Source organism: Sesamum indicum, linkage group LG3 (assembly GCF_026168435.1).
Source record: "Sesamum indicum cultivar Baizhima isolate 11 linkage group LG3, ASM2616843v1, whole genome shotgun sequence".
Classification (NCBI taxonomy): Eukaryota; Viridiplantae; Streptophyta; class Magnoliopsida; order Lamiales; family Pedaliaceae; genus Sesamum; species Sesamum indicum.
Genome location: NC_142659.1, coordinates 694760 through 708885, shown reverse-complemented (window position 1 = coordinate 708885; position 14126 = coordinate 694760). Strand labels below are relative to the sequence as shown.

General features: G+C 40.9%; 2 protein-coding genes across 2 annotated transcripts; one reads left to right on the top strand and one right to left on the bottom strand.

The window, feature by feature from the left end:
• The first annotated feature begins 2753 nt into the window (after positions 1 to 2753).
• On the top strand, positions 2754 to 5387 carry LOC148788559 (uncharacterized). The gene has a single exon (XM_088878786.1). It carries the CDS (start codon positions 2754 to 2756, stop codon positions 5385 to 5387), a length of 2634 nt encoding a protein of 877 aa, XP_088734912.1.
• A 4569-nt stretch (positions 5388 to 9956) lies between these two features.
• LOC105156879 (pectinesterase) lies at positions 9957 to 12224 on the bottom strand. Its single transcript, XM_011073129.3, has 3 exons — positions 11609 to 12224; positions 10836 to 11480; positions 9957 to 10696 (listed from the first exon to the last, which is right to left on the bottom strand). Exons 1-3 carry the CDS (start codon positions 12129 to 12131, stop codon positions 9999 to 10001), a joined length of 1866 nt encoding a protein of 621 aa, XP_011071431.1. The 5' UTR covers positions 12132 to 12224; the 3' UTR covers positions 9957 to 9998.
• Positions 12225 to 14126: the final 1902 nt, after the last annotated feature.

Here is a 14126-nt window from a genome sequence, read left to right as displayed (position 1 = left end):
TGAAAAGAAGTATTCGATTGAACTTAGAATATTTAAAACCATCTACTCCAAAATATGCTTTCCAATTAATCTTATGCTTTTCAATAATCAACAGTGATACCCCTACCTAATTACAGTTCATCTTATAAAAATAATTATTTAATCTGATAAGATAATTTTTATTTTTACTAATATATTATATAACTTTTATGAAAGGCCATATGTCATCAAAATTTTATATTCAATTCTCAATCTTAGTATTTATAAACATAAGGAAAGGAGAGGAATGAAGTTTCTAGTTATTTCAAAATTTTACAAATTCACTGAAAATCTAATACATAAGTAATTATGTAGCTAGGACTTCTAACTCAAGATTTTACTGTTGACCCACCTATTAATACTGATGATTGTTTAGTTACTGTGGCCTATCCTCTGAAAAAAATGCGTGGCAAATGATGAGTTGCCAACTTAATAAATATAACTAATTAGTCTATGTATATGAAGACACAACAAGTAAAGTACAATACAAGGGCACCAACCAATAAATATTTGTCATATAATAACAACAAATATAAGAGTAACATATACCCACTATCATATACTAATCAACGACATTATATTTTATGTTATCGTTTATATTTTTAGGGCCCTGCTCACCTAAGTTGGGGTACATGATTCAATGATTTTGTCTGCCATCAATGTCTCAATCAGTATCATGTAATATACAACACAGGATAACTATTAAATGTGATATCCCCACACCGCTCAGTGTGTAGCATATCAGCACAGGATATCAAAATGAACATGGCATCCTCAAAAACTCATAATAACCATAATGAGTGCGGAAAGTTGTTTTTGGTATGTCTTTCTCTGCAATCCTAACCTGCCAATACCCACACCTCAAATCGATCTTTGAAAATATAGTAGCCCCCTTTAACTAGTTTAGCATATCTTCAATCATCGACAATGAACATTTATTCTTCACTATTACTCTATTAAATTAGCGATAATCAGCGCACAACCTCATATTATCATCTTTCTTCTTACAAATAGCAGTGGAAGCATGTTGGGCACATAACCCACATAGATCCCAGGATCAAAACTTGGCTCTGATAGCACCCAATGTAGCATCCCCTACTTCACTATATTTAATTATCATTATGTCACCCTCTCCTTAATTGCAACTCTTTCTATAAGCATTTTTTTTTTCAACTCATAAAATAAATTATCTTTTGTCAATATAATATATAGATATCACAGGAGATAATAGATATTTCAAAAAATTTATATTTACTCTCTCTCCATATATCCTCATATACATAACCTCGAAGGAAAATAGTGCAACAATCAACAATACAAAAGTTTAAACATAAACCTAGCAAAAAGACTAGTATATGTAATAACCACACAACCAAAAAACTCAGCTTCAAATGTCGCGACTGACCCACCTAATAAGAATAACATCACGGCTCAAGTCCAGTGTGGCTAGTCAGTGTGGCCTATCTCCTGAAAAGTGCGTGGTAAGGAATAAGCTGCCTACTTAATAAGTATAACTAACCAGTCTATATATATCCACACAGGCAACAAGTCACATACAATGCAATCACATCAACTAACAAATATTTGTAACATAGCAACAACAGATGTAAGGAATAATACAAGTCCACAACTGTAAATCAGTCCGTGATATAGTATTTGATGTTTTTGTTTATTTTCTAAGGGCCCTACTTACTCTAATTGGAGTACATCATTTTGCTGATCATTATCATCTATATCAATGTCATATCATATACAATACAGGAACTTGTTGTATGTGATATATCCACACTATCCATCTCAGTGTATATCAATATTAGCACAAAACATCACAACAAATATGGCATCTCCACACCAACTTAGTGTGTAGCTAACAACATAGGATATTCCCTACTACCTAGAATACCCCGGTACTCTTCATGTCATGGTACCTAGTTTAACTAATTTATTTTTCATATCACATCATCAATCATATCACCATCAATCACATTATCGTAAATCATTCACTATGTTCCGACTAGACAAGCACCATCTTTTATTTTAATTCACAACAACAATATCACTAACTTCATCATTCGGTTCTCTATAACAATTATTTTCTCACTAATAACTTTTTCATTCGATTTTATCCAACAATCAATTATACGTCAATGCCTAGTTCTCATGCTCCTCAGCCTGTACTGATGAATCCACTTTACCCAAATTTAGTCCTTGATGAGGGAATTTGCATAATTACCAAAATGCCCCTCGTATTTTGGGCACAAGCACCACACCCAAGGCAGTAATCATGTCTGCACCTATAACTGAGCCTATGACTGAGCTTGGTGGGGCCCACTGCACAGTTGCAGCAGTGGCGGCTGCAGGTCCGACAGAGGGTGACGTGGCGCGCCCTCACTAGAGCCACGTGTGGTGCGCGCAGAGGGTGCCGTACCAGTATAAATACCCTCATTTATGGTATTTTAAATACGTTTTCACTATCTACTTTTACCGCCAATTTTGTGATCTAATTCGATCACGTTACCTTATTTTCGATCCCATCCTTTCTGACTTAAGCATCGGAGGGCCATCGCCGAGGGCCTCTCGGCTAGTCTGACGTTTGCTGTGTTCTCAGGAACCGCCCCAGGTAGCTTGAAAGAGGGAGTCAGCGATCACGACCTAGCGACCCCGATCCGGACATCCTGATTTTTAGCGACCTACATCATTTGGCGCCGTCTGTGGGAAATTGAGGACAAGTCAAAATGGAAGGGACATCAAGACGGGATCAACCAGCAGAAGAGACTCCGAGGAAAGGAGATGAGAGGATGATTCAGATGACGAGAGAAGAATTGCAGCACATGATTGATGAGGCGAGCAGGAAGGCCATTGTTGAGTATGAACGCAGAACGGTGACCCCGGCCAGGGAAGGGGTTAAACGGCAGCTGTTCCAGGAGTTGGAGACGGAACAGCGAAGAGAGACCTTGAGGGCACCAGAAAGAGGTCCGGAGAGAACCTTATCCAATGAAGTGACTAGTAAACGAACCGTGGTAAGCAGGAAAACTGCTGCGAGACAGCCAGCTATCTCGCGCGAAGAGGTGGACAGTGTTGGTAAGCAGATTGAACGACTAGGGAAGCAAATCGAGGAGCTGAAAAAGAGGGGAGAGTTGGTGTCGCAGAATCGGAGCTCGCCCTTCACTAATCGAATATTGCTAGAAGTGGTGGATAACAATTTCCGATTACCCGACCTGCCCAAGTATGATGGAAGCAAGGATCCAAGGGAGCATGTCGCCGCTTTTGACCTGGTGATGAATCTGTACGGCCAGACCGATCCGATCAAGGCAAAACTGTTCGTCACTACGCTGAAGGGAAAAGCTCAGGAGTGGTTCACAAGCTTAGGTAGTGGAACTATTGATTCATATGAACAGTTAATTCATAAGTTCTCTTTTCATTTTGCCAGTAAGAGAAAAGCAAAGAGATCGGCGACCCACCTGTTTACGATCCGGCAGCGGGAGGACGAGACGCTAAAAGCTTTTATGGGGAGGTTCAACAACGAAGTGCTGGAGGTGCAGGACCTAAGGATCGACATGATGGTTAGTATTCTGATCCATGGTTTGCGGAAAGGTCCTTTCGCATCAGCGCTCGCCCGCGACCCGCCTACGGGCACGGAGCAATTAATGGAGATGGCCCAAAAGTATATTGATGAGGAAGAAATGAACGCCATGAAGGATAACTACTGGTCTAGAGATCCGACCAGGATGAAGGGAGAAAGATCGCGAGAAGGAAAACAACGGGCGGAAGGAGATCGCGAGCGGAAAGGACCTTATGTGCCTCGCTACCATAGGTATACCCCATTGACGACCACCAGAGAAAAGGTGATGATGATGGTGGAAAACGAGGACCTCTTGCAGCGACCAGAGAAGATGCGGGATTCCCGTGCAAAAAGGAACTCGAATAGGTACTGCAGGTTCCACAGGGATAGGGGGCATAACACGGAGGATTGCTACCAACTAAAGGACGAGATTGAACGGTTGATAAGACAAGGATATTTTAGACATTTGATTGACAGGAGGGCAGAACAGCGAGATCGCAGTAGATCGCGGAGCCGGGAAAGGCTCCAGAGGGATGAAGCGAGGGCGAGCGGAGCCCGAGACAACGCTCCTAACAAAGGTGTCATCCACACTATCTCGGGAGGACCCACAAGTGGAGATTCAAGCAGAGCAAGGAAAAGATACGCGCGAGAAAGCAGGTGGAAACATGATGGGCTAATGATGCACGTTGAAAAACAGGAGAGCATCATCTTCGGTGACGAGGACTTAAGCGCTGACATGGTGGAACAAAACGACCCAATCGTCATAAAGATGGACATTGCGAACTACCAGGTACATAAGGTATTGATTGATAACGGCAGTTCTGTTGACATTATTTTTAGTGATGTCCTCAGGAAGATGGATTTGGGAGATGTGAAACTAAAGGCCGTACGAACACCCCTAGTTGGGTTCGGGGGGAATGAGATCATCCCAGAAGGTGTAATCGAGTTGCCAGTGTCGCTAGGTGAGGAGCCCAAGAGGAAGACGTGCATGATCTCTTTCCTGGTCGTTGATAGCCCATTCGCGTATAATGTTGTGTTGGGACGACCAGGATTGAACAAGTTTCAAGCGGTGGTATCTACCTTCCATCTGAAGATGAAGTTCCCGACGCCGCAGGGAATTGGGGAAGTCAAGTGCGACCAACGAACGGCAAGGCAATGCTATAATCTAGCTGTGAAGCAGGGAGAGTCTAAGAAAGAAAAAAGGAAGGAGGAGGCAAGCCGAGAGACGGCAAAGAGAGGAAAGATGGAAAGGATTGAACCTTCGGGCGAGTATAAGGAGGTAGAGTTGATTTCTGGGAACTTCCAGAAAACGACCAGGATTGGATCGCAGATGACTACAGAAATGGAGACAATGATGATCGACTTCTTACGGAGCAACCACGACCTGTTCGCGTGGAGCCCATCTGATTTTCAAGGTATCAATCCTGAGATTATTGTTCATAGACTAAATATTGACCCACAGGTCAAACCAGTGAAGCAGAAGAAGAGAATTTTCGGGGTCGAGAGGAATAAGATAATCGAAGAAGAGGTCGCCAAGTTGTTGCGTGCTGGTTTTGTTCGAGAAGTCCAATACACGACCTGGCTATCCAATGTTGTGGTGGTCCCTAAAGCGGCAGGAAAATGGAGGATGTGCACGGACTACACAGACCTTAATAAGGCATGCCCTAAAGACCCATACCCGCTGCCAAGGATTGACCTGCTGGTGGATTCAACGACAGGGTGCGCGCTCTTTAGCATGATGGACGCATACCAAGGCTACCATCAAATTTTCACGCGAAGGAAGATGCTGAAAAGACTGCGTTCGTAACCGAAAAGGGAGTATACTGTTATGATGTAATGCCATTCGGGTTAAAGAACGCAGGAGCAACTTACCAAAGATTGGTTAACCGCATGTTCAAGGACCAAATTGGGAACACGATGGAAGTGTACGTGGATGACATGCTGGTCAAAAGTAAGAAGGAGGACGATCACTTGACAAACTTGCGAACAGCTTTCGATATCATGCGATCGTATGGAATGAAGCTGAACCCGTCCAAGTGCACCTTCGGGGTGCGGGGTGGCAAGTTCCTAGGTTACATGGTCAGCGAACGAGGCATTGAAGCGAACCCAGAAAAAATCAAGGCAATTATGCAGCTAGAATCACCAAAATCTATAAAGGAAGTGCAACAGCTGACAGGAAGGATCGCCTCGCTGAACCGTTTCATCGCCAGGTTTGCAGATCGCAACTTACCCTTCTTTAAAATTTTGAGAAAGGTTAACAATTTTGAATGGAATGAAGAATGTGAACGAGCTCTCCAAGAGCTTAAAGTATATTTAACCACCCCGCCCTTGCTCTCTAATCCCATGGTGGGGGAAAAGCTGTACGTGTATTTGGCTGTTTCTGATTATGCAGTGAGCTCAGTGTTAGTTCGCGAAGAAGGAGGCAGGCAGAGCCCGGTATACTATGTGAGTAAGATGCTGCAAGGGGCAGAGAAAAAGTATATCCAGATAGAAAAGCTAGCGCTAGCTTTGGTGATTACGGCAAGGAAGCTGCGACCTTACTTCCAATCCCACCCCATTGTCGTACTAACAAATCACCCTCTGAAGCAGGTTATGGCGAAGCTGGATACATCGGGCAGGATGGTCAAATGGGCCGTGGAGTTGGGGGAGTTTGACATTGAGTTCCAGACAAGGAACGCGATAAAGGCGCAGGTATTTGCCGATTTTTTGGTCGAGTTCGCGGGGGATCAACCACCAAAGGAGGAAAAGTGGCTTTTACACGTAGATGGATCATCGACCTCAAAGAACGGAGGAGCGGGCATTTATCTGCAAGGACCAGCGGGAGTCGAGATCGAGATTGCGGTCCGTTTAGATTTCCCGGCCACTAACAATGAAGCCGAATACGAGGCTCTGATTCAAGGGTTGCAAACGGCAATCGATGGGGGCATAAGGCAAATAGATGTGTACACGGACTCACAGCTCGTTGCAATGCAGGTGCAAGGTACGTACGAAACGCGAGAGCGGTCCATGGCACAGTACCAAGCGAGAGTAAAGGAGCTGATGAAGAAATTTGACCGATGCACGATCAGTCAGATACCGAGAGACGAAAATATGCGTGCGGATGCATTGTCACGGTTCGGGTCGCTGATCGAGGGGGTTAGAGAAAGAAAGATCGCTGTGATGGTGAAAACTCGACCAACGATTGAAGAGGCAGAAGTCCACCTGGTCGAGACGGAGGAGTCTTGGAAAACACCCTTTATCAGGTACTTGAAGCATGGAGAACTGCCGGAGGACTTGATTGCGGCAAGGAGATTACAGTTCAAAGCCAATCGATTTACCATGATCGGGGACGACCTATACAAAAGAACCCCGGAAGGCGTTCTACTGAAATGCCTGGATGCGGAAAGAGCGCAGTATGTCTTGAGAGAAATACATGAAGGCAGTTGCGGAAATCATTCAGGTGGGAGATCGCTGGCACAAAAGATTTTGAGGCAGGGTTATTTCTGGCCTACGGTCGTGGAGGATGCGAAGGATTTTGCCAAGAAATGCGAAAGTTGCCAGAGGTATGCTGGACTGCTGCACTCACCAGCGACCCCTCTCGAACCTCTTAAGGTCGCATGTCCGTTCGATAAATGGGGGATAGATATCGTGGGCCCTTTCCCCCAAGCGGCGGCACAGAAGAAGTTCCTGATCGTGGCGGTCGAATATTTTTCCAAATGGGTCGAGGCTGAGGCTCTCGCCAGGATCTCAGAGAAAGAGGTAATTAATTTTATTTGGAAAAATATCATTTGCAGGTTCGGAATCCCCCGCATTCTTGTATCAGACAATGGAACCCAGTTCCAAGGAAAGAAGATCATGGCGTGGTGCAAAGAACTGAAAATTCAGCAGAATTTCACCGCGGTCGGGAACCCTCAAGCGAACGGTCAGGCAGAGGTCACCAACCGAACCCTGTTGCAACACTTAAAGACCAGGTTGGAAGGAGCGAAAGGGGGATGGGTCGAAGAATTGGTTCCATGAAACCCTGATTGTAAACCTCTCATTGGAAGGAACCTACAAGAATCTCCTAAGCCTTTGCTCAATTTCTTTGATCATGCCCTTCAGTAAAACAAACATTAATGACCAATAAGTGTGGTACGCTGATAGAATTGACTTAATCACTTGAACTCTACCCACAAATGATAGCTGGAGCAAGCCCCATGCATCTATTAACGAAAGTTGGTTCGAGAGGAGAGGGGCCCTCGGTACCGAACAGGGAACTGGCCAACGTAAAACCCAAATATACCTTGCAGCACATCAACAAGGTCAGCAGATTTAGATAATATGAGCTCACTTTTGCCAATGTTGGGATACAAGCCTGGAGGTCCGAAAATTTGTTGCATTTCTTCCTCTAAAATAGATATTGAGTCTGTAGTAGCTTTGCAAAAATAGGGGAATTTCGTCAACAAAGCTCAATATGAATAAGTTCAAGTCCTTGCATCTTCAATGGTGTTGAAAGGTTGTGTTATGGAGTATATGCATCTTAAGAGTAGCATGCAATATTTCCATCACCACAACAAATAGATACAGGGAGATAGGGTTCCTTGCCGAAGACCGCTAGTAATCACCACAAAATATGAAGGCATATAGATGCACACAACTATCTAACCAACAAACTTATTATGAAATCCAACAAGCCTCATTTTCGCAAGCAAAAAATCCCAAACTAATCGTGTCGTAGGCCTTTCTGATTTTGCACTCACACTAGGAGGCAAATGCGATTGATTATAGCCCTAAAATAGTTCTTGTGCTAATAGAATGTTAGCATTAATTTTTTTCCCGGTATAAATGCGTTTTGGCTAGGGTCCACAATTCAACTTAGTGCATTTTGTTCACAAGCACCTTGGGCATAATTTTATATAGGACATTACGGCATATAATAGGTCGGAAATTCGCTAAACTACTTGGTAAGTTGGACCTTAGGTACCAATGTATTCTAGAATTTCCATAAAGAAATTCCATCTTCAATTTTTTCAGAATCTGAAAGTATTCCCTATTGTAATTCGAACTTTCATTCGGTTCCATTCTCTTAAAGAGTCTCCTCTGTTAGTGAAAAGAAATATCTAAATGCAATGTAAATAAATAACTTTCAATAAATTTAGGTTCTGATACCATTCTAGGCGAGCATAATGCAGCAAAATGTGAAAATACCGAAACACGACTAAATTGCTCCTTTTAAAGCTCTAAAGGGGTAAAATCATTCATAAGTTATTCAGATTTAGGCGGACGGCAGCAACTGCCACATTTTAAAAAGTGGGCAAAATTGTCAAGATCAAACTTAAAGTCTTAAAATGCTACCCCAAAGTCACAAGTCAATTTTTGCAATTAACTCCAATTGGCGTGGGTGGGTTTTGTGAATTTCCTTTCTTTACGGGCACTGCTCAACCATATGACCCCAAGCCTCACAACAATCACACTTGAGAGGTAGGCATTCATATAATTCAACCTCTACTTTGCACGCGGTCCCATAGGCTGTGCAATTTTGCTATTAACAGACTGAAAAATCAATCAAATAAAAGATTTGGTTTGTACTGAAAACCAAATTAAAATTTTCGATTAGACTTTATATTACTTTTTTTTATTTTTAAATTTTGGTTATTGGTTGAATTTTAATTTTTTATGCCTGTTAATCAAATCAAAATCAAATTTTTTAAAAATTATATTATGAATATATTTAAATATTATAAAAAAATAATATAGAAATACTAAATATCTTAATATTTGTATTTATAACAAAGAATAATAGTTTATAGTTAATACTTAGTTATTATAATTATATAAATAATTCATAATTAATAAATTGACATTATGTATATATATATATTCTTTTATAGTTTTTGGTTAATTTGGTACAAAAACGTAATCGAATTGAATCAAAGTAAGTTTGATTTGTATGGAACCAAACCAAACCTTCTGGTTCTGTATTTGATACACCATTTCAGCATACTCAAATTTCTATTAATTGAATTTTTGGTTAAGTTCGATTAATCGAATTGAATACTTTAGTCCCCTACCCCTTCTAGGGTAGGAATTCGATAATAGGATTAGTTCGTTGAATAGGTGTGAAAGTGCCCACAAAAAGCTTTATGTTAAATATATTTCTTAGGATGATCTAACAATTAACATCATGGAAAATTCTTGCGTGATTAATTAGGTTTTGGTCGAATCAAATTAATTACAAAGTAAGTGTATCACACTTGTTATATGATTAGTCACTTTTCCTGAATTGAAAACCAATCATACGGTAAGTTATTGCACTTGCCATATAATTGGTTCAAGTTCAGTGAAACCCGATCCAAACTAGAATTTTTTTAAAAACATACTTGATATTCCGAATATAATAAGAAACACAAAAAATAACTAAGATAAAAGAATATATGTTCTTATTTATTAGGAATATTATTTAAACTTGCATCATGGTAGGTACATATGGAACCCCAGAGCCCCTGATCCATTCATCACCTCCAAAGAGTTTTCCTCCGGTCCAGCTCTCAGCCATTTGCGGAGACAATTTCTGGATCCCCTTCCATGTGACCCGGGCCTTTAGATCCGATCCGGGGCCGCGATTTTGGTACTCCGCGTAGTATAGTGTGTCTAGAGCAAAAGTTCCTGCCCATGGCGCCCAGCCCTCTGGTGCAATGAACCCGCCGATGTTGGATTGCATGATAATGGTCCTGGAGAGTAGCTTCCAAGGGCGACCAAGGTAAACCTTGTGGGGTGGTGAAGCTTGGAGTAATGCCGGCTCAGCCACGATGTCGCCATTCTGGATGACGGTAACACCCAGACTGTGGCGCTCGACGCGGCCCTGGGCGGTAATCATACAGGCCTGGTTGGGCCCTGGCTTCCGGACGACGAATTTGCAGTTCTGGAAGAGAGCTAGGGCATCGCCGAAGATGAAGTCGATGGTGCCGGAGATGCTGCAATCACGGTAGTACTGGCGGTAGGTGTGGGCGTAGAGAGTGTCTTGGTAGCCGTCGATGTGGACATTGTAGAAGACGGCGCGGTCACCAGAGACGCGCAGGGCCACGGCTTGGTGCCCCAGAGCACCAGCTGTGTTTTCAAATCCGATGTCCTTTGCTAAGAAGTCGTCGGCGTTGACAGCTGCAAGTGACAAGGAACTTTCAATTTTTTCTCTGTATTTACTTGTGTATTACACAAGATTTGATCTCTAAAGAAATGTGATAATCATAGAACATCGGAGTAATATATGATGAAAGAGATGAAGGTCAAAGAAACTCACCGACGGTGGCCGTGTGGTAGGTCTTAACACCCTCAGCGAAGTTCTTTCTGCCACTAATTCTGGTCTTCAACGGCCCGTCTCCAATCAATACAATTTTGTTCATCTTCTTGGGAATTTGGACATACTCCTTGTACACACCAGCCTTCACATGAATCACGAAGATTTGGTTATTCTTTGGAGGCACAGATGCAATGGCAGCGCTAATCGTGTTGAACTGCCCGCTTCCATCTTGGGCCACCACGGCATTTGGCTTCAAGGATGTTGCTGAAAGAAGATGTCTTCTATTGCTGTCCAAGTTGAAATGGGGTTCTTCACCCGGAGCATAATCGGTGGGGTCACCGCCGTAGCCAATTTTTTCTGACAAGACAACATCTTGGGCCACCCCGGCATTCGGTTTCAACGATGTTGCAGAAAGGAGACGTCTTTTATTGCTGTCCAAGGAGAATTGGGGTTCTTCACCCGGAGCATAATCTGTGGGGTCGCCACCGTATCCAATTTTCTCTGACAGGAGAAGCTTTCGGCTAGCAGCGTTCCCTAATTGCAACGATGAAACCAACGATGACATTTCGTTTACCATGGCGAGACCGTTGCTCGACATCTCCCTGGCGGTTTTCAGCAAGTTCTTCATCTTTTCCCCAGTGTCGCCTGAATATTTAATAAAAATCTTACACACGTAATTTCTATATATAAAAACCTTGAAACATCAAATTCTGCACAAGCTCAAGGTTATGTTTTCTAGACATATATATACATATATATGTATATATCCATACCTGTAGTGTTCTCAAAGGCATCCATGCAGGTCTCCTGGTTAGTGACTACAGCACTAAGCCATGTCTTAAGGTCCTCAACGTACTCTGTGGCCTTTGCAGCATCAAGTTCCCCCACCTTGTCGAACGACCTGGTGAGATCGTCAATGGCAACGTCAAGCACTTCTTGGCAGATCTGCAACGCCTGTTTGGTGTCATCATCATTGGCTGCTTCTTTGAACAGAGGCGAGTTCTTGACGATGTCGCCTATATTTTTCACGGTAAAATCAAATGCCGCCTGGATCAGCTCCTTGGGGTTGGTGGTGTTGGCGTGGGAAAGGCTGCTTTCACAAGTTTCCTTATAGTCAGTAGGGGCGCAAATCGATTGCACGGCCTTGGTACTGCCGGCGCTGATGGAGCCACCGCCATTGCTGGCAGAACTTGGTTCAACTTCGGCATTTTTCCTTGTAACACCAACTGCCACGGCAACAACCATCGCCACCACGAGGATGGCGGCGAGCCCCGCAACCGCTGCTTTTGCAGCCATTTTTATTCAAGGGAGATCAGATATTCTCTACCCTGGAATTTATTTGAGGTTTCCAGAGTGGAGAGAAATCTCTGATTTTTATTGAATAAACCTTAGAACTCTGAGTGATGGAAGATGTGGGAGTAGGACAGGGTAATTATAGTGGAGAAACAACGTTGGAGGCCATGAAAGCAGGCTGAGGTTGTTAATTCTACTACAAAATTAGAGGGTGTTCGAAGTTTTCGGGGCCGGAAAGAAAGGTGGCCATGCATGATCAGGCCAGGGCGCCGTGAATGGAGGGTATATAGTACTTTGAACTCTTGTTTGATCTTTTCAGTGTGGAATCAGTGGATTGATATTGTAGGGAAAAAAATTGGCCATGCATGAAACTCTACTTTGGATTAAAGTTTTTCGTTTTGTTTCTCTTTTTATCTTTAATTGCAATACCAAATATTTTATTTGTGATAAATTGAAATGCATTAAGGAATTAATTTTAATAGATATAGATCCAAATATTAATGTTTTCTATAAAACTATAAAAGTTATTCTCTAGCATTTGCAACTCCTTAATAGCAATATTGTGCATTTGAAAATATAATATCAAAATATTTTTGTTTATACCCCCCTATATACATTTTTTTATCTTCTTAAGAAATTCTTTTTATAAAAATATAATTTTTTTTCTATCTATCTTATGAGTAATTTGTTTTTATCGATCCCCTTTTTCGTTATATTATATAATGATTATTTAGAGATAATTATATTTACACCCTCTGATTTATGGTCTATTTACACAAACTACCACTATATTTTGATTAATTAAACTACCCTCGACAACCAAAAACTAAGGGTAGTTTGTGTAATAATGCTAACATTTTTAGAGGGTGTGTGTATATTTTTCATAAAAGTAAGGGGTAGTTTGTATTGATAATGACATTTTGGTGGGTGTATGTATAATTATCTAAAAATAGGGATGGTTTGTGTAAATTACCCATAGATCAGAGGCGTAAATGTAATTATCACTTTGTTATATGCCTACACTAATATTTTTGGTGGGTGTATATATAATTAGTTAAAAGTATGAGTGGCTTGTGTAAACAAACCATAAGTTAGGGAGTGTAAATATAATTATTTCTATTTGAAATGAATACCATCCTCTGGTTTATTTTTTTCTGGTCAGAAAAAAATTATTGACATGCAATAAGTCAGTAATAAGTCAATTGAGAGTAAATATATCAATTTTTATTTAATTTTTTATTAATATCAACAAATTAAGTGAATTTTGACTAATATAGAAACTTATTTGTTAAATGTAAACAAATCTCAGGGATCCTAAATGTAATTTTCTAGACTACAGGGGGTTTATGTGTAATTACACCAAACCTCAGGGAAAAATGTAATTATCCCAAAAAATTACTATCCAAACTCTGATTAATTTAAAGATATATATGTTTGATATTTTTTTTCCCATTAATTGCTGTGATAATTTCTAATAATATGACTATATATCTTGAATCTACAATTTTCAGATACTCTTGTTTAGTTTTTCATAAATTATTATCAATGAATGAAATGTTTTCTCTTATTTCATTGCATGGTAAATAAGAGTTATTTAAAATAACCCATGCACATTGTACATGTTCTGTGCAGAATATTTCTAGTTAAAACTAAATTAAATCTATATAAACGCCTATTAAAATCGAATGCTTTCATTGCCAAAAATAAAAAATAAAAAAATTTATAAGAACGCTTTTATAATGGTCAAGTTATTAATTTGAAACAGTTTTTGAAAATGTAACGGTCTCTGTAATGGTACACCCTATCGCGAGTTTTGTTATGACTTGCTTGGTGCTGTTATAATTTGTAACAGTCTTATCTCAACGGCCTTGATAGGCCGTTACACTAGTAGTACAATTGCAGAAATGCATTTGGACTATTTTTGAAACATCAAAATCAAATTTGATTTAATTATTATTGAAACGGTCTTTATAACACTTTTAGGTATGCTTGAATATT

What these genes read in the sequence shown, in the direction of transcription:
- LOC148788559 (XM_088878786.1), top strand. Translation starts at nt 2,754, where the DNA reads ATGGAAGGGACATCAAGACGGGATCAACCAGCAGAAGAGACTCCGAGG.
- LOC105156879 (XM_011073129.3), bottom strand. Translation starts at nt 12,131, where the DNA reads ATGGCTGCAAAAGCAGCGGTTGCGGGGCTCGCCGCCATCCTCGTGGTG. An exon ending in TGCCTTTGAGAACACTACAG is followed by an intron (nt 11,481 to 11,608) that starts GTATGGATATAT and finishes TTAAATATTCAG; the next exon opens with GCGACACTGGGGAAAAGATG. An exon ending in CTACCACACGGCCACCGTCG is followed by an intron (nt 10,697 to 10,835) that starts GTGAGTTTCTTT and finishes TGTCACTTGCAG; the next exon opens with CTGTCAACGCCGACGACTTC.